This window comes from Megascapheus bottae, chromosome 17, assembly GCF_031878675.1.
Source record: "Megascapheus bottae isolate mThoBot1 chromosome 17, mThoBot2.hap1, whole genome shotgun sequence".
Lineage (NCBI taxonomy): Eukaryota > Metazoa > Chordata > Mammalia > Rodentia > Geomyidae > Megascapheus > Megascapheus bottae.
Window position 1 is genome coordinate 20,426,119 of NC_143525.1, and position 23,950 is coordinate 20,450,068.

The 23,950-nt window shown below is 41.1% G+C and overlaps 1 protein-coding gene across 4 annotated transcripts in view; it reads left to right on the forward strand.

Moving 5' to 3' along the window:
- Brca1 (BRCA1 DNA repair associated) overlaps nucleotides 1-23,950 on the forward strand; it is a 72,818-nt gene that overhangs the window by 37,059 nt on the left and 11,809 nt on the right. For 3 of the 4 annotated variants that reach the window (XM_090350186.1, XM_090350188.1, XM_090350189.1), the window contains 6 exons: nucleotides 2,060-2,216; nucleotides 9,399-9,525; nucleotides 12,374-12,558; nucleotides 15,761-16,032; nucleotides 19,754-19,841; nucleotides 23,345-23,422. In XM_090350186.1, coding sequence (XP_090206312.1) covers nucleotides 2,060-2,216; nucleotides 9,399-9,525; nucleotides 12,374-12,558; nucleotides 15,761-16,032; nucleotides 19,754-19,841; nucleotides 23,345-23,422 — 907 coding nt within the window. The remainder of the gene's footprint in view (nucleotides 1-2,059; nucleotides 2,217-9,398; nucleotides 9,526-12,373; nucleotides 12,559-15,760; nucleotides 16,033-19,753; nucleotides 19,842-23,344; nucleotides 23,423-23,950) is intronic. The other variant, XM_090350187.1, reaches the window with a different exon arrangement.

The window sequence follows — 23,950 nt, forward strand, 5'->3', positions numbered from 1 at the left end:
TGGGATTGCTAGAGAAAAGATCAGCGTATAGAGGGCCTCCTTGAATGCTTAGGACTTTATCCTGAGGGCAATAATAACTAACAATTTTATAGTGTTCAGAAAGCAGTAACCTATGAAGAACATGGCTTTCAGGGAACTTCTGCATCAGTGCAGCTGTGGTAGCAGTACACATTGGAGTACACTGTGGAGATAAGAGTAGAGCTCAAAGAGACATTTCAGAAAGAGGATTAAGACTTGGTTTGGCTTTGTTCTCCCTAATGTCTTCAGTGCCTATAGGAGAATTTATCTTCATTATAAAGTATTTCCTTAGGAAAGCCTGAAGGAAAAGTTATCTAACTAGTTTTCTGGCTATTTTTTTCCCCCTTATTTTCTGGTGTATTTAATGGCCACATAGGGGTTACATAGAATAGCAGTAACAGAACAAATTCAGCTGCTGAATTGGCAGCTGATTGGCCAGGTGTCTATATGATTTCTCTCCTATCTTAGTGAGCTGGGCCTTTGCTTGGGTTTGATCAGTGATGTAAGTACTCATAGGTACCACGTGGTGGCAATGGCGTTGCTGCAGACATTGGCAGCAGAGCATTCTCAGGGTAGCAGTGGAAACCTTTGTGAAACTAGAAATGCATTTTCTGGTCATAAAAACCTCCTGAAAAACTATAAAGCTAGTGGAGCAGGAAAAAGAGAATGGCTTGTTTTTTTTAGTAGAGGGCAAAGTCATGTTCAAAGACCAAAAGAAGAAAAGCAGAGAACAAAACAGTCTGTTTCCTTTCTTCCAGTCCTAGCTTGCAGAGAGAGAGAGAGATCAATGTTTCCTCTAAAAGTAGCAAAGAAATAGACTTTTTGGAAAACTACTGTTACCTAAATTCTTTGCTAACTAAATACATTGGACTTAGTATATTGCTTCTTGAAATGGAGTGATAAATCACAGGAGACCTACAAGCAAGAAGAACCCATTATCATGGAATTAGAAACAATAACTGTCTCCAAGCTTCCTTTCTCCTCTTCCTCTTCTTCTTTGTTTGCCAGTCCTGGGGCTTGAACTTAGGGCCTGGGCACTGTCCCCGAGCTTCTTTTGCTCACGGCTAGCACTCTTACCACTTGAGCCACAGCACCACTTCCAGATTTTTTCTGGGTATGTGGTGCCGAAGAAACAAACCCAGAGCTTTGTGCATGCTAGGCATACACTCCCCTAGTGGAGTGTGACTCTACTGGGTCACACTCCCACCTCTCCTTTTTTTCCTTTTTTCCCCTGCGTGCATGCATGTAAGTTCTACATCTTGAACTCAGACCCTAGGTGCTGTTCTTGAGCTTTTTTGCCCAAGGCTAGCACTCTACTGCCACTTGAACCACAGCTCAGCTTCTTGGTTAATTGGAGATAAGGGTCTCATGGACTTTCATGCCCAGGCTGAACCACAGTCCTCAGATCTCAGCCTCCTGAGTAGCTAGGGTTACAGGCATGAGCCACCATACCGGCTTTACATAGCAAATCGTTTGACACTTGGTGTAAGTAAACATTCATGGTGATTAGTGTATTTGTTTTGTTTCGTTGTGCTTGTACTAAGGCTTGAAGGAAGGCCCTCAACTTTTTACTTAGCTTTTTTTGCTCAGGGCTGGTGGTCTTCCACTTGTACTACAGCTTTTGTTGATTAATTAGAGATAAGAGTCTCGCACACTTTTCTTTCCAGACTAGCTTCAAACCACAAACATCATATCTCAGCCTCCTGAGTAGGATTACAGGTGTGTGCTGCCAGTGTTTAGGAAGGGCTTTATCTTGTTCTTCTCCCACATCTTCATAAGAGAATAACTACAAAAAAAAATCAGAATAAAGCAAGTTTATTTGGTAGGAGTATTCTCTTCTCGTACAACATCATTTTGAAATGATTTACAGTTGTTAATTGTATGAGTATAGTTGGATTAAAAGGTGTTCAACCAGAACTCATAATTCCATAATAAATGATTTTATTTCCCATGCTAAAATTAATTGGTGTAACCTATTTCACTATATGGCAAATTTTCTCAAAGCATGTAACTTTCTTCGTGTTCTTTCTTGTTTTTGCAGCAGAAGCATATTATGAAAGATAACCTGAAAAAGATCCAGCAGGAAATGGCCCATCTTGAAGCTGTGCTTCAGCAGCACAAGAGCCAGCAACTTCCTGCCAGCTCCACTTCCCTCATAGCTAACTATTGTGGCCCAGAACAAAATGTATCAGGAAAAGGTTTGTAATATTGGCCTGATGTAAGCATCTTAAAAACAATTTTTTTTCTTTTTCTTTTTTGGCCAGGCCTGGGGCTAGAACTCAGGACCTGAGCACTGTCCTTGAACTTTCTCAAAGCTAGAGCTCTACCGCTTGAGCTATAGCACCACTTCCAGCTTTTTCTATGTATATGGTACCAAGGAATCAAACCCAGGTCTTTGTGCATGCTAGGAAAGTACTCTACCAGCAAGCCAAACTCTTAGCCCCTTAAAAATATTTTGCTGAGTTCTGGTGACTCACACCTGTAATCCTAGCTACTCAGGAAGCTAAGATCTGAGGATCATGGTTCAAAGCCAGCCCAGTCAGTCCAGGGGACTCTTATCTCCGATAAACTACTCAGAAAAGGCTGAAAGTGGCACCCTGGCTCAAATGGTAGAGCACTAGCCTGAGCACAGAGAAGCTCAGGGACAGAACCCAGGCCCTGAGTTCAAACTCCAGGACTAGCAAAACAAAGCAAAACAAAACAATTTCTTCTCCTTAGTTAAGCATTTACCTCCTGAAGAGCCAGACCTCTTTCCAACTTGAAATGCTGAGACTTGAGCTCTAGCCTTCCATTTGCTAGGCTAGTAACCATTCCTCTAACCTTGTTTTACACTAGTTTTGGGATTGGGTTGTGCTTCCTGCCAGGGCATACACCTGAACCAAAATCTGCGTACTTTCAGATCTCGCAGTCATTTCTGGCATCATCAACCGGTTCACCAAGTCTAGCTTCCCATCATGGAAACAGCCTCAGACTATTCTGCCTCGCTAGCCTAACACTGCCATTCTCCCATTCTCAGCCTCTCACCCAACTTGGAATGTCAGGAGCAGGTCATTGCACCCAACCATCTGTTGAGAAGGGGCCCCATAGACCTTTCTGCCCAGGCTAGCATCAGCTTCCCCATTCGTAGCCTCCCAAGTAGATAGGATTACAAGCATGAGCCACAGCCTCCAGATTGGATGCAACATTTTTTGAACCTGCTCAGCGCATCTGTATCATCCCATGGATACTTTGAGATTCTTAGTCCTAGGGTTGGGTTATAACTCATGTACCATCCACAGGGGCTCAAGCCCTTGCTGTCATTATCAAAGCACCTACAAAGGAAGAAATACTATGTAGAGCCCAGAGGAGACAGACACTATAAGACACCGAGTGTAATGGGGGATATCAATAGTAGATGTCCCCATGATTCACAAGGCCATTAAAAAAAAAACCAGTAGGACATACATATCCTTTTTTTTTTTTTTTTTTGGCGGGGGGGTGGGGTGGGGTGGGGTGGGAGGATTATGGGGCTTGAACTGGGCCTGGGCGCTGCCCCCGAGCTCTTCAGCTCAAGGCTACTGCCCTACCCCTGAGTCTGGGTCCAGTCCCTGAGCTCTTCAGCCCTAACCTTGAGCCAAGCCCCACTTCCTGTTTTCTAGTGATTAATTGGAGATAAGAGTCTCAGGTTCTTTAGTGCCCAGGCTGGCTTTGAACCGAGACCCTCAGATCTCAGCCTCCTGAGTAGCTAGGATTACAGATGTGAGCCACCATGCCCAGCAACATGCACATTCTTTACAGCACTAGTACTTAGCCACAAAGATGAATTTGATATTCTTTCTGATTTATAGAAAGATCTCTTCTACTTCAGGAACTGTACTTTAGAGTTTTCACTTGGAGAAATTGCATACCAGGCAGGGGACCCCAAGGGGAGCTTGGTGGTTAGAAGCAAATTCCTCACAACCCTCTCAGTGAGCCCTACCTAACTAGCGTAGGGTTTAAGTTCCTTCTCCAGCACTTCCTTTCACTGTCCACTGGGACAGTAAGTCTTTCTAGGAGCTCCAGTCCCCACGGGTGCCTTGTAATGTTTTTATGTGCAGAAAGCAACAGTAACTTATGCATGAGAAGCTAAGAATTCTGTTGCTATGGCAGTGTGTCCAAATGTGTTTGTTTAAATGCTTTCTTTGTAACTGCATCTTCATTTAGTTCATCTCTAGGCTAATGAAGATGCCTGTCCGCAGTACAGCTCTCTTTGGAGTGCTTTCACTGTCTTAATTCTGAAGACAGACTGGACTTTCAGTGCTAACACAAAAGAAATGAAATGTACTGTCTAGCTCTGAATATCTGTCTAGATCTATCTCATCTTTGGCACCCATTGTGCGCTGATTTTTTTTTTCCCCAAAAGATTTGTAGATAAAATGTTTCTTTGTGAAACAAAGAAATGTTGCTTTGTAGCTTCATTTCTGAAATATTTTGAACATCAATTTAATACCAGCTCATATTTTGAGCCTTTTTTCCCTCACCTTGATATGAGTCTTAACTGACACTCCAGTAAATTTCTTAATTCTAAGAAAATTTACCTCTTGCTATTCATGTGATCTTTTTTCCCCCACTGGTACTGAGGCTTAAACTGAGCCTCACATTCAACTTGGCTTATTTTTGTCCTTGAACTCAGTGCCTGGGCACTGTCCCTGAGCGCTTTTTGCTCAAGACTAGGGCTCTACTATTTTGAGTGACAGCTCCTGTTCTGGTTTTCTGGTAGTTAACTGGAGGGAATGGTCTCACAGACTTTATTGCCGAGGCTGGCTTTGAATCATGATTCTCAGAACTCAGCCTCCTGAGTAGCGAGTGTTACAGGCGGGAGCCACCAGTGCTGGGCCTCACTTGACTTTTTTGTTCAGTGTTGGTGCTCTGCCACCTGAGCCACATCTCCACTCACAGCTTTTTATAGGAATAAGAGTTGCATAGACTTCTCTACGTGTGCTGGCTTCTAATCATAATCCTCAGATTTCAGCCACCTCTTAAAGGCATAAGACACAGCGCATGGCCTACACATAACATGTTTTTTATTAGACTTCTCATTTTGGAATAATTCTAGGTTTATAGAAAGGGTGCAATGATAGTACAGGATGTACCCATATACTTCCTTGCCCAGTTTGTTTCTTTTTGATATCTTACATTACCACACTACTTTTATCAAGGTGAGAAATCAACATTAGGCCAGGTACAGGTGCCTTATGCCTGTAATCCCAGTTACTTAGGAGGCTGAGATCTGAGGATCACAGTTTGAATCCAGCCTACGGCAAACATGTCTGTGAGACTCTTATCTCCAATAACCACCAGAAAACCAGAAATGGTGGTGTGGCTCAAAGTGGGTAGAGGGATAGCCTGGAATGAAAAAGCTCAAAGACAGAACCCAGGCCCTGAGTTCAAGCCCCACAACCAACAGAGAAGTAAAGAAAAGGAAGGTCAGCATTAGTATATGACGGATGACTTTTTTTTTTTCATTTTCTGTTTTCTTCTTGCCAGTCCTTGGGCTTGAACTCAGGGCACTGTCCTTGATCTTTTGCAAGGCCAGTGCTCTACCATTTGAGCCATGCGCCACTTCTGGCTTTTTCTGTATATGTGATACCCAGGGCTTTGTGCATGCTAGGCAAGCACTACTGCTAGGCCACACTCCCAGCTCTGACTTTCTTTTTCCTTCCTTCCTTCCTTCCTTCCTTCCTTCCTTGGCACTAAAATTTGTTGTTGTTGTTGTTTGGCATTTAATTCAGCCTGCTAGACAAGCATTCTATTACTTGAGCCACTTTTACTTTGCATTTTTTCTTGAGGTGGGCCTCAGATCTTTATCCTCCTGCTTATGGCTTCCTGCAGAGCTGGAACTGCAGGCATGTACCATTTTGTCTACGTTATTGATTGATTTGGAAAGGACTCACTAAATTTTCCACCAGACTATCCAATCATAATCCTCCCAGTCTCCATCTTCTGAGTAGCTGAGATTACTGTTTTGAGCCACTATGCCTAGTTGAATAATATATTTTTTTTAATTATTTATTTATTTTTGGTGGTACTAGGATTTGAACTTAGGGCTTTATACTTTGCCTTCAGCATGGAGCTAGTATTCCTAAAGATAACAAAAATCCCTAACTAAGGTTTTTATATTAATGTCTTGCTCTTCAGCATAGATATTCCTTCTGTTTTCTAAGGATCATTCCTTAAGCGTGCAAAATATTTGGGTGCAAATGTGTATATTTACTCATTATAGATTATGTTTTTATAGTTTAAGCTATTTCACATCAGGTACTACTATTTTTTTTTTCTTCCTGGAATGCCTGTCATTCGAAAGGCAAATACTAGTGTTTGTGAGATCATGGCCCATTACAGTGCAAGTGATTTTTCTGACATGTCTGAGCTTGTCTATTCTGCAGATATATTTGATCTTGTAAGTACTTGTTAAAAATGTCTAAAGTTGGGGTTGGAAACATGGCATAGTGGTAGAGTGCTTGCTAGACCCGGGTTCGATTCCTCAGTACCACATACACAGAAATGTCCAGAAGTGGCTCTGTGGCTCAAGTGGTAGAGCACTAGCCTTGAGCAAAAAAATGTCCAAGGACAGTGTCCAGGCCCAGAATTCAAGCCCCAGGACTGGCGGGGTGGGAGGGTGGAAGGAGGGGGGAATCTTTAGAGTCTGTTTCATTATGGGTTCTATATTTTGTAGTTTGTCATTTCTTAGTAGTTCTTCCCTTCCAATTCTTTTCCTTGATTCTTCCCAATACTATCCACAATGCTTAGCAAATAGTAGGCAGTCAGTGCATTTATTGAATACTTGGTCTAGTGCATATTCCATATACTTGAAGAATGTAGCTTGTTTACATATCTAGAAGACAGAATGACGTGTGGGAGAAGCATTCGTATTATTTTAGAGCTACATCCTGCATTTATACTCTGCTTATCCAGACTAAAGGTAGATCATTATATCTCAAGGGTCTGTTCAAAAAATGAACAGTAGAAGAATGAAAAGGAGAGGACAAAAAAGAGGTTTGGATGTATTTTGTTAAGACTTGTGTGTGTGTGTGTGTGTGTGTGTGTGTGTGTGTGTGTGTGTGTGTCTAAAGTATGAATTCAGTGTTTAGGGCTTGCTGGGCACACAGTCGACTTCTGACCCAAACATACTGTCTAAGCAGTTTTGCCACATATCTCAGGCTAACCATAAACCTTCATTCTTCCTGTCTCAGCCTCTCATCCCAGTGCTAGGGTTATAAACATGTATCATCATGCCCAGTTTAGTAGAAAAGTTTTGATTATTTTATTTTTGTTTGCTTGTTTTGGTTATAGAGCTTAAACTGGGCACTGTCCCTGAGCTTTTTTGCTCAAGGCTAGTGTTCTAGTACTTGAGACACCGTGCCACTAACTTCCAGGTTTCTGGCACACCACTTCTGATTTTCTGGCAGTTAATTGGAGATAAGGGTCTCATGGACTTTTATGCCCAGGCTGAACCACACTCCTCAGATCTCAGCCTCCTGAGTAGCTAGGATTATAGGCGTGAGCCACTGACTGCCTCATGCACCACTTTTAAAACAAGCTTTGCAGTGGTTAATGCTGTTTGTTATGATTCTTCAGAAGCTACACGTTATACCTTATCTATTGTCCTTCTGTATATGGAAATGATCTCCACTCATGGCTGAGTTGCTTTCTCTAAGCTTCTGGTAGCTTTGGGCATAGCTTTGTGTTCCTAGAAGCTCACAAGTCCAAGAAAGATGAGCACAAAAAGATCTATAAATAATGCATTTGAAAATTAACTCAGAAGATCAATGATTATTTTTTCCCAGGTCTTCACTGTCTTTAAAAAAATAAAACAAAACAAAATAATTTAATTAATAGAACCTTTTGTTTAAATTTTCTGCCTCAATTTCTGGATGTTAGCTTTTCTGATAAAAGCTTAAATTACGGTCATCATTGGTTTTTAAATGGAGATGAGACATTTATAGCTTTTAACTGTTTTTTTTTTTTTTCTGTTTAAATATTTCTATCTTCAGGCCAGTTCGTAGAAAAGCAGGGCACAATCATACATCTGGAAGAATTAAAGAATTGAAAGGATATTCTATACTCACGATCTGAGGATCATGGTTCAAAGCCAGCCTAGGCAGGAAAGTCCATGAGACTTTTTTTTTGTTGTTATTTGCAGGGCTTGAACTCTGGGCCTGGGCATTGTCCCTAGACTCTTCAGCTCAAGGGATAGTACGGTAGCCCTACCATGATCATCAGATCTTAGCCTCCTGAGTAGCTAGAATTATAGGCATGAGCCACCGTGTCTGGCTTCCAAGACTGATTAAAAAATAAAGAAAGACAGTGGCCATTATAACATGCCAGAACTCTGCCTTGAGTTCCTTGTACCATATGAACATTAATTTTTTTGAATTTAACATTAGTTCTTTGTGTAGGTGTTTATACATTTAGAGGGTTTGTTTGGAAGTGCTATTTTATTGATTGAGACTGAAGTAAAATGACACCTGTATTTGTGTTTTCTTTCTCAGTATTCTGCTTTAAAGTTTAGACTTCCAGCTCACAGTCTGGAGGCAGCAGGGATGGGAGAAGGGAAGTGTTTTGTGCTTGCCAATACTTTGCCTGTTACTCAAGGCTGTTGCACAGCAGATATAAGAATGCATTGCATATCCTTGTTTTCTTATCATTTCCAGGCTAAAATACAGAAATAGATTTTTTTTTTCATTTTGTCTCAGTCTGTTACCCTAAAGTATATATTTTTTAAATTATTTTTTAATTGAATTCTGTCTGCTAGTATTTGTTACATCCATGGTTCAAAGCCAACCCAGGCACAAAAGTCTGTGAGACTCCTATCTTCCAGTTAACTACTAGAAACCTGGAAGTGGTGCTGTGGTTCCGGGGGTAGGGCAGCAGCCTTGAGCTGAAGAATTCAGGGACAATGCCCAGGCCCAGGGGTGGGTAGGCTGTAGCCTTGAGCTGAAGTGCCCAGGCCCAGAGTTCAAGCCCCATGTCCCACAAAAAAGAAAACTTTAAAAGTAGAAATGTGGCTCAAGTGGTAGTATGCTAAACTTGAGTGAAAAAGGCAAGTGAGAATGTGAGCACTGGGTTTAAGCCCTAGTACCAGCACTATACACAAAAAGAACTAATCTGATTGTCACAGATTGCTGCTTCTAAAATCTGAGTGTGTTGTTGGATTCATGTAAATCCCTGTACTCTAAGGCTAAAGGAAGAGGCTCAAAAGTTCAAGGCCAGTGTAGGCTAGACAGAATATTCCAGGACAGGGCAGAGCATGTGAGACCTTGTCAGTAAACAAGCACACACAAAAATCAGTATCCTCACCTGAATTGTTACCCTTAGGACAAATAAAGTGTTTCCCCCCCCCCCCCTCATTCTCTTCAAAGCAGTTACAAATACAGAGAAAAGTAATGGACATCTTATAAGCCAGACTCACAAAGCCTTTTCTGCTGATGAGTTCCAAGTATCTCCAGATAGTTCCACCAGTAAAAATGAAGAACTAGGAGTGGAAAGGTAAGAATGTTAAGTTGATATCTAAGTTAATTCTCCTAGTGTTGAACTCCAGATGATTTCCTCCCCATTTTAAACATAGAGATCTCATTGCTGGAACACTTTCTTTGTTTAATTAGAAATAGGCTCTGGACCTGTATGTGGGATAAGCTACTGCATGAGAAATGTGCAATTAGATCTGCAGAACTAAAAGTGAAGCATGCCTTGAGGCCAATGGTAAACTTTCCCAAGTCCACCCTTGCCCTAATGGAAATGCTTGCCTTTCTAGAAAAGGATTGTTTGTTGATTTATTCCAGAAAAATAATTCAGAATGTTCTCCAAAAACTATGTAACAATGTGTTTTCTCTTCTTCCTTTTATTTTTGCCTTGAACTCTGGGCCTGACCATTGTTTCTGAGCTTTTTTGCTCAAAGCTAGTGTTGTACCACTTGAGCCATAACTCCACATCCAGCTTTTTGACGGTTGACTTGGAGATAAGAGTCTTGGGACTTTCCTGCCAGAGGTGGCTTTGAGCCATGATCCTCAGTTCTCAGCCTCCTGAGTAACTAGAATTACAGGTGTGAGCCACCAGCACCTGACAAGGATTTGTTTATCTACTTGTTTATTTGTATATTTGTTTATGCTGGGGCTTGAACTCAAGGCTTGGGTATTATCCCTGGCTGGCTTTGAACTGTGATCTTCAGATCTCAGCCTCCTTTGTATCTTGAATACAAGCATAAACCACTGGCACGAGGATTTATTTTTGAGGCTAGCGTACTTTGTGGCATTGTGGTTGTGATAAAGAGTGAAAAGAATTGGCTTCCGGAAGCCAGGAACTTGGTCTATTGGTAGAGTGCTTGTTCTAGGCATGCACGAAGACCTGGGTTCGATTCCTCGGTACCACATACATGGAAAAGGCTGGAAGTGGTATTGTGGCTCAAGTGGTAGAGTTCTAGTCTTGAGAAAGCCCAAGGACAGTGCTCAGGCCCTGCGTTCAAGTCCTAGAACAGGCCAAAATTCTCATGGATTTGGCCAGGAGCGTAGCCTAGTGGTAGAATGCTTGCCTAGCATGCATGAAATGGGTTCAATTCCTTGGCACCACATACTCAGAAAAAGCCAGAAGTAGTGGTGCTGTGGCTCAAGTGACAGAGCACTAGCCTTTGAGTTAAAAGTATCCAAGGATAGTGCCCAGGCTGTGAGTTCAAGCCCCAGGACTGACAAAAAAAAAAAAAAAAAGAACTGGCTTCCCTTGGCACTAAAGCCATGTTCAGAGGTAATGATCTCTCATTGGCATGCTTTAATGAGTAAACTAACTGAGCATTTCAAATTATTTCTCTTTCTCCCACAGGCACCTTATGTAAACTTTTGTCCTAGAATCTGCAAGCTAAACTTGTTCCCTCTATTAGACTACTTGAGAATAGCAGTCTTATTCCCCATCAATCCACAAAGCCTACCTTAATACCTTACTCATAATAAATGTTCAGTAATTGTGCTAGGCATGGTAATACCTGTCTATAAATAATCCTGTCACCTTATTTCAAAAAATGGAAATAATAATTTTTGAGTTAATTCATTTCTGAGACCTGTTGATAGTTATTTTGTTTTGCACATTTTTTTGGTGGGGGGGCAGGGCATTCCTGGGGCTTGAACTAAGGGCCTGGGCACTGTCCAAGTTTTTTTGCTCAAGGATAACACTCCACCACTTTGAGACATAGCCCCACTTCTGTTTTTCCACTAGTTAATTGGAGAGAAGAGTCTTACAGACTTGTCCTGCTCAGGATGGCTTAGAACCCTGATCCTCAGATCTCAGCCTCCTGAGTAACTAGTATGACAGGTGTAAATCACTAGTGTCCAGCTTTTTTTTTTGTCAGTCCTGGGGCTTGAACTCAAGGCCTGAGCACTGTCCTTGGGTTTTCTCAAAGCTAGAACTCAACCACTTGAGCCACAGCATCACTTCCAGGTTTTTCTGTGTTTGTGGTACCCAGGAATCAAATCCAGGGCTTTGTGCAAGCTAGGGATACACTCTACCATTAGACCATGCTTCCTACCCCCAGCTTTACATATTTTTTTGTTTTTTCTTTTTGCCAGTCCTGAGGCTTGAACTCAGGGCCTGAGCAATGGCTTGGGCTTTCTCAAAGCTAGTGCTCTATGACTTGAGCCATAGCACCACTTGCTGCTTTTTCTGTGAATATAGTACCAAGGAATTGAACCCAGGTCTTAATGCATGCTAGGCAAGCAGTCACCACTAGGCCACACTCCCAGCCCTTTATATACTCTTAAACACCTGAAATCCTAAAGGAACTACTTAGTGCATTTATTTTTCTAACAACAGTTAAAAATTGTTTATTTTCTTTTAGTGCTAGGGTTTAAACCCAAGGCCTCATACATGCTTTGGTAAGTGCTTTACCACTGAGCACTAATAGTTGGCTTTCATTTTAAACTGCCCAGACAATGAAAAGGCTTATGATAGGATGTTTCTTCCCCACCTGGTGGATAGGAATGTTTAGATGCCAACATTAATCATCCTTCTGTCTTTATAAGGAGTCTGACACCTCCATTTAGGCTCAAGTGCAGTAGTGTATAGCATTTGGGTGAGTGGCAGTGGATAGTTGGGCAGAAATTGTTGCCAAGCTTTTAAGCATCTGGGAGATAATGCTGCCTTAGCCTAGCCCCTAAGAAAGAGATATGTCAGCCATGATGTGTCGGCTGGCCACATGAATCCAGACACCTAAGGTGTAACTGGGCTCTTCTTTGTTCGTCACTCTATTTCTTTGACAGGGAGCTATTTCACTTACGCTTTGTTAGCTTAGAAATTCTCACTAGTTTTTTCATAACTGGTAGTGATCTCTTTCTCCTTTCATCTGTCTTTTCAGGTCTTCCCCTTCAAAGTCCCAGGTGGTAGGTAGTGCTAGGTCTATGCACTGCCCATCTAGGAGGCTTCAGAACAGAAACTGCCCATCTCAGAAGGAGCTTGTGGTGATTGATCTGGAGGAGGAACAACTGAAGTCTCAGCCACCTGACATACTGGAGCAGTCTTACTTACCAAAGCAGGACCTAAGTAATACATTTTATCTCCTGAATCATTTATAAAGATATGCTGGACCCAGTGCCAGTGCTTCATGCACATAATTCTAGCTATTTCGGAGGCTGAGGTCTGAGGATTGCAGTTCAAAGCCAGCTGGGGCAGGAAGGTTCGTGAGACTTTGATCTCCAATTAACCACCAAAAATCAGAAGTAGGGCTGTGGCTCAAAGTGGTAGAGCACTAGTCTATAGCAAAAGAGCTCAAGGAGAGCACCTAGACTGTGAGTTCAAGCCCCATAATGGACCAAAAATCAATTGGATCAGGCATGGTGACACATATTTATATGTACTCTAAGACCTTGGGAGGCTAGGATGGGATTACATAGTAAACAAAAAAACAAACAAAAAAATATCAACAAAAAAACCCACCAGATGGGCCGGGAGTTTGGCCTAGTGGTTAAAGTGCTTGCCTAGCATGCATGAAGATCCGGGTTCGATTCTTCAGTACCACATACATAGAAAAAAGCCGGAACTGGTGCTGAGGCTCAAGTGATAGAGCTCTAGCCTTGAGAAAGTCCAAGGACAGTGCTCAGGCCCTGAACTCAAGCCCAGGACTGGCAAAAAAAAAAAAAAAAAAAACCCACCAGATTCTAGTTAGTCAGCTTTTTGGTATACAGGTTTATTTTTGCTGCTTCTGTTATACATAAGCCCATTTAAAAAAGTAACTTGAGTTTTAATCCAAGTTTACTTGAAAGTTATTGCAGTGGCTAATATGCCTATATTGGTTTCACTCAGTTTTGAAAATGGGAATCTTGTACCTTGAGTATTTGACTTTGAAGTCAAGTATTGGTGGCTCATGACTACAATTCTCCATCCTTAGGAGGCTGAGATCTGGAGGCTCTCCATTTGAGGCCAGCCCAGGCATAAATGTCCTTGAGACTCTGTCTGCAAAATATCATCAAGAAAAAAATATCTGAGTCCAAGCACAGTGGCTCACACCTGTAATCCTAGCTACTCGGGAGGCTTGAGATCTGAGGATCATGATTCAAAGCCAGTCCAGGCACTAGAAAGTCTTATGAGACTCTTATCTCCAATTAACCACCAGAAAACTGGAAGTGGAACAGTGAGTCAAGGGGTAGGATGCTGTCCTTGAGCTGAAGAGCTCAGGGACAATGTCCAGGCCCACAGTTAAAAAAAAACAAACAACAAAAAACAGCCTGGGCCAGCCAGGTACAGTGACTCACGCCTATAATCCTAGCTACTCAGGTGGCTGAGATCTGAGGATCGTGGTTCAAAGCCAGCCTGGACACTTAACACTGTGAGACTCTTTATCTCTAGTTAATCACTAGAAAATGGGAAGTGGGGCTGTGGCTCAGGGGTAGTTTGTTAGCCTTGAGCTGAAGAGCTCAGGGACAGTGCCCAGGCCCAAAGTTCAAACCCCATCACTCACAAAAACAATTTTTTTAAAAAAAAATCTGGGCCAGAGGGTAGTTCAAGTGCTGTGCTCTGAGTGACCTAGCATAAGATCCTGAATTCAATCCTCAGTACCATAGAAAAATAAAGAACTTCAACTGTTAGCTAAGTATTCTAAGGTCTTAGAATAGGTTTTTGTTTCGTTTTGTTTTGTTTTTTTTTTGCCAGTTGTGGGGCTTGAACTAAGGGCCTGAGCACTGTCCTTAGACTTTTTCTCAAGGCTAGAGCTCTACCACTTAAACCATAGCACCACTTCCAGCTTTTTTCTATGTATGTGGTACTGACAAACCCATGTCTTCCTGCATGCCACGTACGTACTCTACCACTAGGCCAAACTCTTGGCCCCAAGGCCCTAGAATAGACTTAGGTCTGTCCTTTATTGAACAGTGGATCAAATTCCAAAGCAAGGTCTTTTTTTCTATAAGCTAATGAATGTAAAATAATTATGTTTTATGCCTTGTAAATCACTTGTACTGAACAGTGTGTTTTACAGCATATAAATCAAAGTTTTAATCAGTAAAGAAATTTTTTAATCTTCAATCTCTATTATCATAGAAAGTATTATTTGGCATCAAATGTGGTATTTCGTCATGTTCATTAGGGTCATTTTAGGAATCTTGTTCCTTATACCCAGCTTCACCCCTGGTAGAGTGACATTTTCTGAGATGCTTCAAGAATGTTATAGAAAAATAAGAGTATTTGTCATCGTTTTCAACCTTTTTTCCTTATGAAAATACTATATGTTTATTGCCAAAAAAAGTACAATATAGGGGCCGGGAGTTTGGCCTAGTGGTAGAGTGCTTGCCTAGCATGCACGAAGACCCGGGTTCAATCCCTCAGTACCACATACATAGAAGTAAGCCGGAAGTGGTGCTGAGGTTCAAGTGGTAGAGCTCTAGCCTTGAGAAAGTCCAAGGACAGTGCTCAGGCCCTGAGCTCAAGCCCAGGACTGGCAAAAACAACAACAACAAAAACAAAACAAAACAAAACAAAAAGTACAATATAGAAAATACAAAGTAAAGAATCTTTAAAGTTTCCTATATTCCTACCAGTTAGCAATAAAGTATTGTTATTTCTTTAGTCATTTTGCTGTATTTTTAGAACATGGAATCATAAGCTGAGCGTGGTAGAGCAGTCTGTAGTCCCAGTCACTTAGGAAAAGAGGCAAAAGGATTGCTTCAGCCCATAAGCTTTAGGCTGGCCTAACTATCACCTTAAAATATTTTATTTTAGGGGCCAGGAGTTTGGTCTAGTCATAGAGTGCTTGCCTAGCATGGACAAAGACCTGGGTTTTATTCCTGCCAGAAGTGGTGCTGTGGCTCAAGTGGTAGAACTCCAGCCTTGAAAAAGCCCAAGTACAGTGCTCAGGTCCTGAGTTCAAGTCCCAGGACTGGCAAAAAAAAGGAAGAAAGAAAACAATATATTTTATTGTACACTGTACGAAGAGAAAACTACTCAGTTCAATATATAATTTAATGTTATATTAGATGTCTAGATCATTTCTAAAATTATACTGCTGTAAATAGTTGGAAGGGAATATCCCTATGACTAAAACTTTGCATACATCTTCCATATCCTCAGGATGCATCTCTGAAATTGGAACTGCTGACTAAAAGTATATTAGTCTTCAGAAAAGTTAAGCCACTGTACTTCCACTAGCAATGGACCCTCCTAACCTCATTGGGTCTTTTCCATTCTTAGCAGAGACTGGAACCTCCTAATTCAAATTTTATTGTTACGTAAATTAAACATTTATTCTTTTCAGAAAGAATCCCTGGCCTGCAATCTGGAAACTGCCTCTTCCACAATGAACCTAAATCTGAACTTCCTAAAGACAGCACTCCAGAGCCAGCTCATGTCTGCAGTTTACCATCCCAGTTTCAAGTTGCGCAGTCTGCTAGCAGTTCAGTTGCTGCTCATGGGGACAAGGCAAGGGAGGACAGAGACAGCAGAGATGAACCAGAACTGAGAACTTCAACAGAAAAGGTCCACAAAAGAATGTCTATGGTGGTTTCAGGCTTGATCCAAAAAGAATTTGTGAGTATGTCTAAGTATATTTCTTTAATGGCTGTGACAGAACAACGTATTGTCTAGCGACAATAACCTGTGTGGTAAGAAATTGGAAGAAGTGTATTTAATGTCCATACCTCATTTCTGAAAAGTTGCATATAGGTAAGGCAAAAATATTAATTGTTAAAATTGTTTATGAAAATGATCACTAAATACTAACAAAAAAATTTTACTTGGGAATATGATATAAAACTTTTCAATTAGTATTAGAATTTTCTTTTTTATCTGAAAAAGCAAGGCCTGTGGCTCAAGTGATACTCCATTAGCCTTGAGCAAAAGCAAGGCTAGTCGATGTAGGCCCAGCATTTAAGCCCCAGGACAGGAAAACATTTTTTAAAAAAGGATATCATATGGAAACCTATTTCACCAGAGAGTTTAAAAAAAATAGAAAGGATATTGTTTGGTCTAATGTGGGAAAAAAAGAAAAGCAAGTAGGTGTAGCTTTTCTCTTTCCCTTCCTTTTTATCTGAGTCAGCTTACCAGTAGTTCCAAGAACACTGGCAGACAGTGGCATTTCTCCAGTGTTTGTTTGTCTTCATCCTGGCAAGGAAGACAGCTCTTTAATAGCTGCCCTGTCATTGCTGCCCTACAACACCCTTTACTATTTAGAGTTTGGCATCTCTTTAGGCCTCTTGTGCCAGAAATGGGAATTATTTCACATTATAGAAAAATACCCACTAAAATATTAAGACTCATTAAAACATGAAAATCACTAAACCCTTGTCTCTTCTTAGGCTCTTTATAGATTTTAGACATCCTGGGAAATGCACTTTTCTTATAATTGTTTTTAATATCAGTTCATAAGAAAACAATGGGGTGAGTAATATTTCTTTAATTTTTTTATTGTAATTAATAAAAGGGTTACATGATATTTGCAGGATAGAAGGTGCATTAATTCACATATATTGATACCCTTTCACATGTCTTGGTACCCATTACCCTCCCCTCCACCCCCCATCTTGGTTTTCCCCCCTTCCTTATCCAATTTCAAATAACCACATACAAATAAATCCAATATATCAGATAACAAAGTGAGATATTGTAACAATATGAGATAACCAAGGGATAGCAAAAGAGATGAGAGATAACATAGTACATTAAGGACAACAATCATTCATTGTATGGCTTTTGTTTCAATATCCTGGAGGTCTTTACAATTAGCTTCATACTATATGGCCTTATGTATCAAGGTTTTGCTCTATTGCACTGGGCTTAAACTTGGCCTGGGTGCTGTCCCTGAGCTCTTCAGCTCAAGGTTACCACCCTATCCCTGGAGCCAAGCCCCACTTCCCATTTTCTAGAGGTTAATTGGAGATAAGAGTCTCAGGTCCTTTTTATGCGTGGGCTGGCTTTGAATCTTGATCCTCAGATCTCAGCCTCCTGAGTAGCTAGGATTACAGGTGTGAGCCACCGTGCCCAGCGGGTAATATTTCTTTAAGACATAGTAGCTAGGCACCAATGGCCTCACGCCTATAATCTTGGCTAATCAGGTGGGACCAGAACCATTTCTCAGCCTAATTTCATAGGTGGTGACTCAGCATAACAGGCTCTGCTGCCAGATGGCTCATGGGATGGACTGAGCAAAGCAAGTGAATCCAGGCAAGGAATGAAAAATGTAAGATGGTAGTTGTGAATGTTCTCATCTCACTGTCCATCCCCAAGGCAGCAATTTGCTCTGAAAATTCTTATACCTGTGTCTATTTAAATGGCTCTTGATCACTTGCCTGTACACCTAGAATATCTACATATTCACTGAAAATTAGCATCCTTTTATGAGTTCAGCTTTTCAGACATGGCCAAAATTATCTAATCTCTTTTGCCTTGGGCGGTTCTGAGCTACACGTTAGACTGTAAATGTTGTGGGTGCATGTTGTCTTTAAACAAGGAAAAGGGGGAAACTTAGAGTTCTATTCAGGTTTGCCATAGTATGGTAAATTTATGATGAAAGCTGCTGACTTTATTACACATGATTCATTCTGAAGCCTATATTAAGATGATATTTTCAGCAGTTGCTCTTCTGACTAAATACTGTTTCAAGGCTGAGGTTTCAGCAATTAATCAGTTCAGAATTGCTAATGATCTGGCAGAGGGCAGTGGCAAAAAGGGGGAAATGTGATTAGCTTCTGTAGCCTCCTTTTTTTCCATGCTCCATGGCAGTACAGAGTGAGGCAGCATGAAAGGAAGATGCTCTGACCTGTGCAACACATCAGTAGTGGCCTGGAGAGTACTGAATGGTTCTTAAATGATGGCCCTTAGTAAACAAAACTGTTTACCAAGCAATAGCTACCAGTTATGTCAACTATGCTCATAATGGCTCTAGTTCCTTTTGGTTTACTACCTGTTTCTTTTTATTTTGTTGATAACTAGAGGCCTCTAGTCTTTTTTTGGGAAGAATATGTGGCTCTTCCTCTAAATGGTTCATGCCTGTAAACATAGCTTCTTAGGAAGCTGCGATTTGAGAATCGCAGTTCAAAGCCAGTCTGGGCAGAAAAGTGTGTGAGACTCTTATCTTCAATTACCCACCAGAAAACCAGAAGTGGTACTGTGGCTCAAAGTGGTAGAGCACTACCCTTCAGCAAAAAGAACTCAGGGACAGCTCTTAGGACCTGAGTTTCAGGCCCCATAACCCACATTCCCCCCCCCCAAAAAAATATATATATTATATGTATATTAGCCTCTTCCAATCTTTCTCCTGAAGATAGAATTTTTATTTTTTGCCTTGACCTTTAGAAACTTTGTCACCTATGCGTTGTATAACTGTCAAAAGAGTTGAATTTTGAGCCATATATATCTATAGCATAACTTTCTCAACAGGCTAGTTACCCTCATCTTTTACAGTGTAGGCTGATAAAACTGGATGGTAGGGCAGAGAGTTTGGCCTAGTGGTAGTGTGTTTGCCTAGCATGCACAAAGACCTGAGTTTGAGTCTTTGATACCACATATATAGAAAAAGCTGCAAGTAGTACTGTGGCTCAAGTGGTAAAGCTCTAGCCTTGAAAAAGCCTAAGGACAGTACTCAGGACCTGAGTTCAAGCCCCAGGACTAGCAAAAAACAAAGGGCCAGGAACATGGCCTAGGCCTAGTGGTAGTGTGGTCACCTAGCATGCATGAAGCCCTGGGTTCAATTTCCTGGAACCACATACATAGAAAATGCTGGAAGTAGCGCTGTGGCTCAAGAGAGAGTGCTAGTCTTGCATAAAAAGTGTCCAAGGACAGTGCTCAGGCCCTGAGTGCAAGCCCTATACAAAGAATGTGTATTACAATTTCAAATAATGTCTGCTATATAAAGACAAAATTAGTATTATTTTGAATCATTGTAATTCCATGACTGATAACACTATATTAGATTATATTAGAATGTCTCCTTGTGGCTGTACTTAATCTTTATTAAATAACTCATTTTGAGACTTCAAGCCTGTTATTAAAAAGATATACTTTCAGGGCAGGCGTCTTGCCTAGTGCTTGCCTAGAATTGTACTAGGCCCAGGTTTGATTCCTTGGTACCACATACATAGAAAAGCCAGAAGTGGAGCTGTGCTTCAAGTGGCAGAACACGAGCCTTGAGGAAAAATCCCCAGGACTGGCAAAAAAAGAAAAGATGTACTTTCTGAGGAAAATGGAAAAATGGAGACAAGCACTGTAGGCCACATACTTGAAGCAGTTTACCATACTTTATATTTGATTTCAGGTACTTGCACAGAAGTTTGCCAGAAAACACCACATCACTTTAACTAATGCAGTTACAGAAGAGACTACACATGTCGTTATGAAAACAGGTATGTAAAAAACCTTATAGAAGCTGGATGTGGTGGCTCACACCTGTAATCCTAGCTATTCAGGAGGCTGAAATCTGAGGATCAATGTTCAAAGCCAGCCTGGGCACAAAAGAACCTGAGAATCCTATCTCCAGTTAACCTCTAGAACAGGGAAATAGGGCTTGGCTGAAGAGCTCAGGGACAATACCCAGGCTGAGTTCAAGCCTCATGACCTCCCCCCCCCCCCCCCGCCCACACACACACACATACACACACAAAAAACCTTATAGAATAGGTTGCATCTGGTGCATAAACCACATGAAAAAGAATCGTATTGAACATCCCTAATCTGGAAATCCAAAATCTCCAACTTTTTCATTATAGATATGACCTCAGAAATAGAAAATTCCACACTTGATGTCATGTCACAGTTCACACACAAAATGCAGGTGTGCTAACTATATTACATAGTATACTTGGGAGCACTAGAGGTGAAGTGCAGTGGTAGAGTGCTGAGGGCACATGCAAAAGACCCTAGGTTTGGCTGGGCGCAGTGACTCACGCCTGTAATCCTAGCTACTCAGGAGGCTGAGCTCTGAGGATCAAGGTTCAAAGCCAGCCCAGGCACAAAAGGACTTGAGACTTTTACCTTCTATTAAAGTAGAAAAAGGGGAAGTGGGACTTGGCTCGAGGGTAGGGTGATAGTCTTGAGCTGAAGAGCTTAGGGACAATACCCAGGCCCAGGGGTAGGGCAGTAGCCTTGAGTGAAGAGCTCAGGGACAGCGACCAGGCCAGAGTTCAAGCCCTGTGACCCACCAAAAAAAAACAAAAAAGACCCTAGGTTTGACTCTTAGCAACATAAATTATAATGCTCTTCAGGCTATATTATATAACGCATATATAAAACAAATACATTTCATATTAGACTTGAGTCCTAGCCCCAAGAAACTGTGTATATGCAAATATTCCAAAATCGAAATGTTTCTAAGACACCTTTGTTTTCAAGCATTTGATAGAAGGTATAATCAGTCTGTGTGATGCATAGTGCAAATGATCCCCCAAAAGGCAGTCAGTTGTTACTTTATGAAATGAAATAGTTTTCCTACTTCTTGATACCCTTGTGCTTGTTTTATTAGGACTTGGAGAGTAAGCCAGACATCAGTGCGTCAGACCTATAATCTTTAGATGCTGAGATCTGAGGATTGAGGTTCAGAGCTAGCCTGAGCAGGATAGTTTGAGATTCCATGTGCAGCCAAAAAAAAGGCGGGGGACTGGAAGTATAGTTCAAATGAGCACCAACTGTGAGCAAAAGACTAATAAGAGCTCAGGGCCCTGTGTTGAAGTCAGGGGTTTGGAACAGACAAATCCAACAGAGTCTTTGTATGTGTATGCTGGTACTGGGTCTTGAACTCAGGGCCTTGAGCCCTCACCTGACTTTCAGCTCAAGACTCTTATCAGTTGAGCCATACCTCCACTTTGATTTTTTGGTGGTCTCACACAGACTTTGTTGACCTGCCTAGCTGTTTAATTATGATCTTCAGATCTCAGCCTTCTAAGTAGCTAGTATTACAGGCATGTGTCACTAGTAAGTACCAGGCTTTCCAAAAGAATCTTATATTCAGTTATCTGGTATAAAAAAAAAAAAAAAAGAACAAGAGGCCAGGAGCATACCCTAAAATGGTACAGTGCTCACCTAGCATGCACGAAGCCCTGGGTTCAATTCTTTGGTACTACATATTCAGAAAAGGCTGGAAGTAGTACTGGGGCTCAAGTGGCAGAGTGCTAGTCTTGAACAAAAAGTGTCCAAGGACAATGCCCAGGCCCTGAGTTCTGGGGGGGGAAAAAAAACAGGTATGATATGGCTGAAGTGGTACAATATACCAGCCATGAGTGATGAAGAAATCAAGCAGGAAGCTGGGTGCCAGTGGCTCACATCTATAATCCTGGCTACTCAGGAGGCTGAGATTTGAGAATCCTAGTGTGAAGCCAACCCAGACAGGCAGGAAAGTCTATGAGGCTCTTATTTCAGATTAACTAGAAGAAAGCTAGAAACGGAGCTGTGCTCAAATGGTAGAGCACCAGCTTGAAGTGAAAAAGCCAAAGGACAGTTCAGACATCAGTTCTGGCTCATACACCAAAAAAAATTGTATCGCAGTATCAGAGGGTAATTTAACTCATTGGAATCAGGTGCCAGACCAAACTACAAACTAATATTTAGAGGCAAATGTCATTGAACTTTCATAAATTTTAAGCTATAAGTTTGGATCAAAGCTGATAAAAGGTGAAAAGAAAGCTCTAAAAGTCCAAATTAAATCCAGAGTAGGTCAGTCTTTAAATTCAAAGGCAGTAGTACCCCATTTCTTACTTTACCACTAAAACCAGCTTTTGTAGCAATTAAACAAAAAGCTTCAAAAATTATGAGGAATTCTGTGAGGGAGAAAGGCTGCTTCTATTCCATGCAGATGGCCTATTGTGTTTAAGATTTGGTTAAATGCATTTCTCCTGTTTAAAACTAAATGGTCTTTTCTAAGTTTAATTATTTCTTTAAACTGTCTTTAAAATACTAGGAAATAAAAAAGTTACTCTTTACCTCCTGCTTTCTGAAATATTTGTCTAGGAAAGAGAATACATAGAAAAAGATATTTTTTCCAAGCACTAGTAGCTCATGCCTATAAACCTAATTTTTCAAGAGGTTGAGGTCTGAGGGTTAAGGTTCAAAGCTAGTCCTGGGAAGAAAGTCCCTGATCATCTTCTCTCCAATTGAGCACTAAAAGCTGGAAAGCAGAACTATGACTCAAGTGGTAGAGCACTAACTTTGAGCAAGTAAGCTCTGGGACAGCATCCAGGATCCGAACCAAAATAAATAAAAAGTTTTAAATAAAAAGACCATATTTTCCTGTCCCTCTGGGGAATTACTGGGAAGTTAGCATTCACCAGGTAAAATGGGTCTTCTTTACCAAGTAAATCATGGGAACTCTTTATTTCTTTCGTCCTTTCTTCCTTTCTTTCGCCAGTCCTGGGGCTTGAAGTCAGGGCCTGAGCACTGTCCTTGGGCTTTCTCAAGACTAGCACTTTGCCACTTGAGCACAGCACCATTTCTAGCTTTTTTTTTTTTTTTTTTTTTTTTTTTTTTTTTTTTTAATGTATGTGGTACTGAGGAATCAAACCTGGGTCTTTGTGTATGCTAGGCAAGCACTCTACCACTGGGCCAAACTCCCGGCCTTGATGGGAACACTTCTTTGAACACAGGGTTAGAGCTCTTCAGCTACCATGGCATCTGTAACATAGAGCAAGCATTTCCTCTGTCCTTAACCTGATAGCTTCCTCTTCCAGACCACCAAAGTTCCATACCTGCTGCTTATAATTAGTGGTGCTTCCAGCTTCAGATTTTGTCTCTAGGGGTGCTAAAATTATCAGTCCAGATTGATTTTGAGAGCAGGATTTGGGGTCCTTTAGCTTCCAGGGGCAGTGCTTTATGATTTTATTTTCTTTTTCTAATGCTTCGGGTGTTTTTCCTTTTATAGATGCGGAGTTAGTCTGTGAACGGACACTGAAATATTTTCTGGGAATTGCTGGAAGAAAATGGGTAGTTAGCTATTTCTGTAAGTACAATACAGCTTCTCCCCTCCCATTTAACACCTCAGAATTGCATTTTTGAGCCTAACATTTTAACACCTAAGGTTTTTGCTGATGCTGAGGCTGAGTTACCAAAGGTCTTTAATGGTAACACAAAACTAGCTGAATCTTTTATGCATTTGTTCAGATAAACTGGTGATGTTGAGAAAATGGATTTCTTTTATAACTAATAGAATTTAATCTACTCCTAGAAATGTTAGCATATGCACTTGGAATTTATTTAATAGTCAGAAATGTGTGTGCATCAGCCACTTTTATTATGTTTAAGCATTAACTGAGTCTCCAGAAGGAAATTTCTGCCACAAACCATAATAAAGAGTGGCAAGTTAGCCTGGTATGGTGGCTCACGCCTGTAATCCTAGCTATTCAGGAGGCTGAGATCTGAGGATCAAGGTTCAAAACCAACCCAGGTACTAATGTCTGTGAGACTCTTATTTCCAGTTAACCACCAGAAAACCTGAAGTGACGTTGTAGCTCAAGGGTAGGGCGGTAGC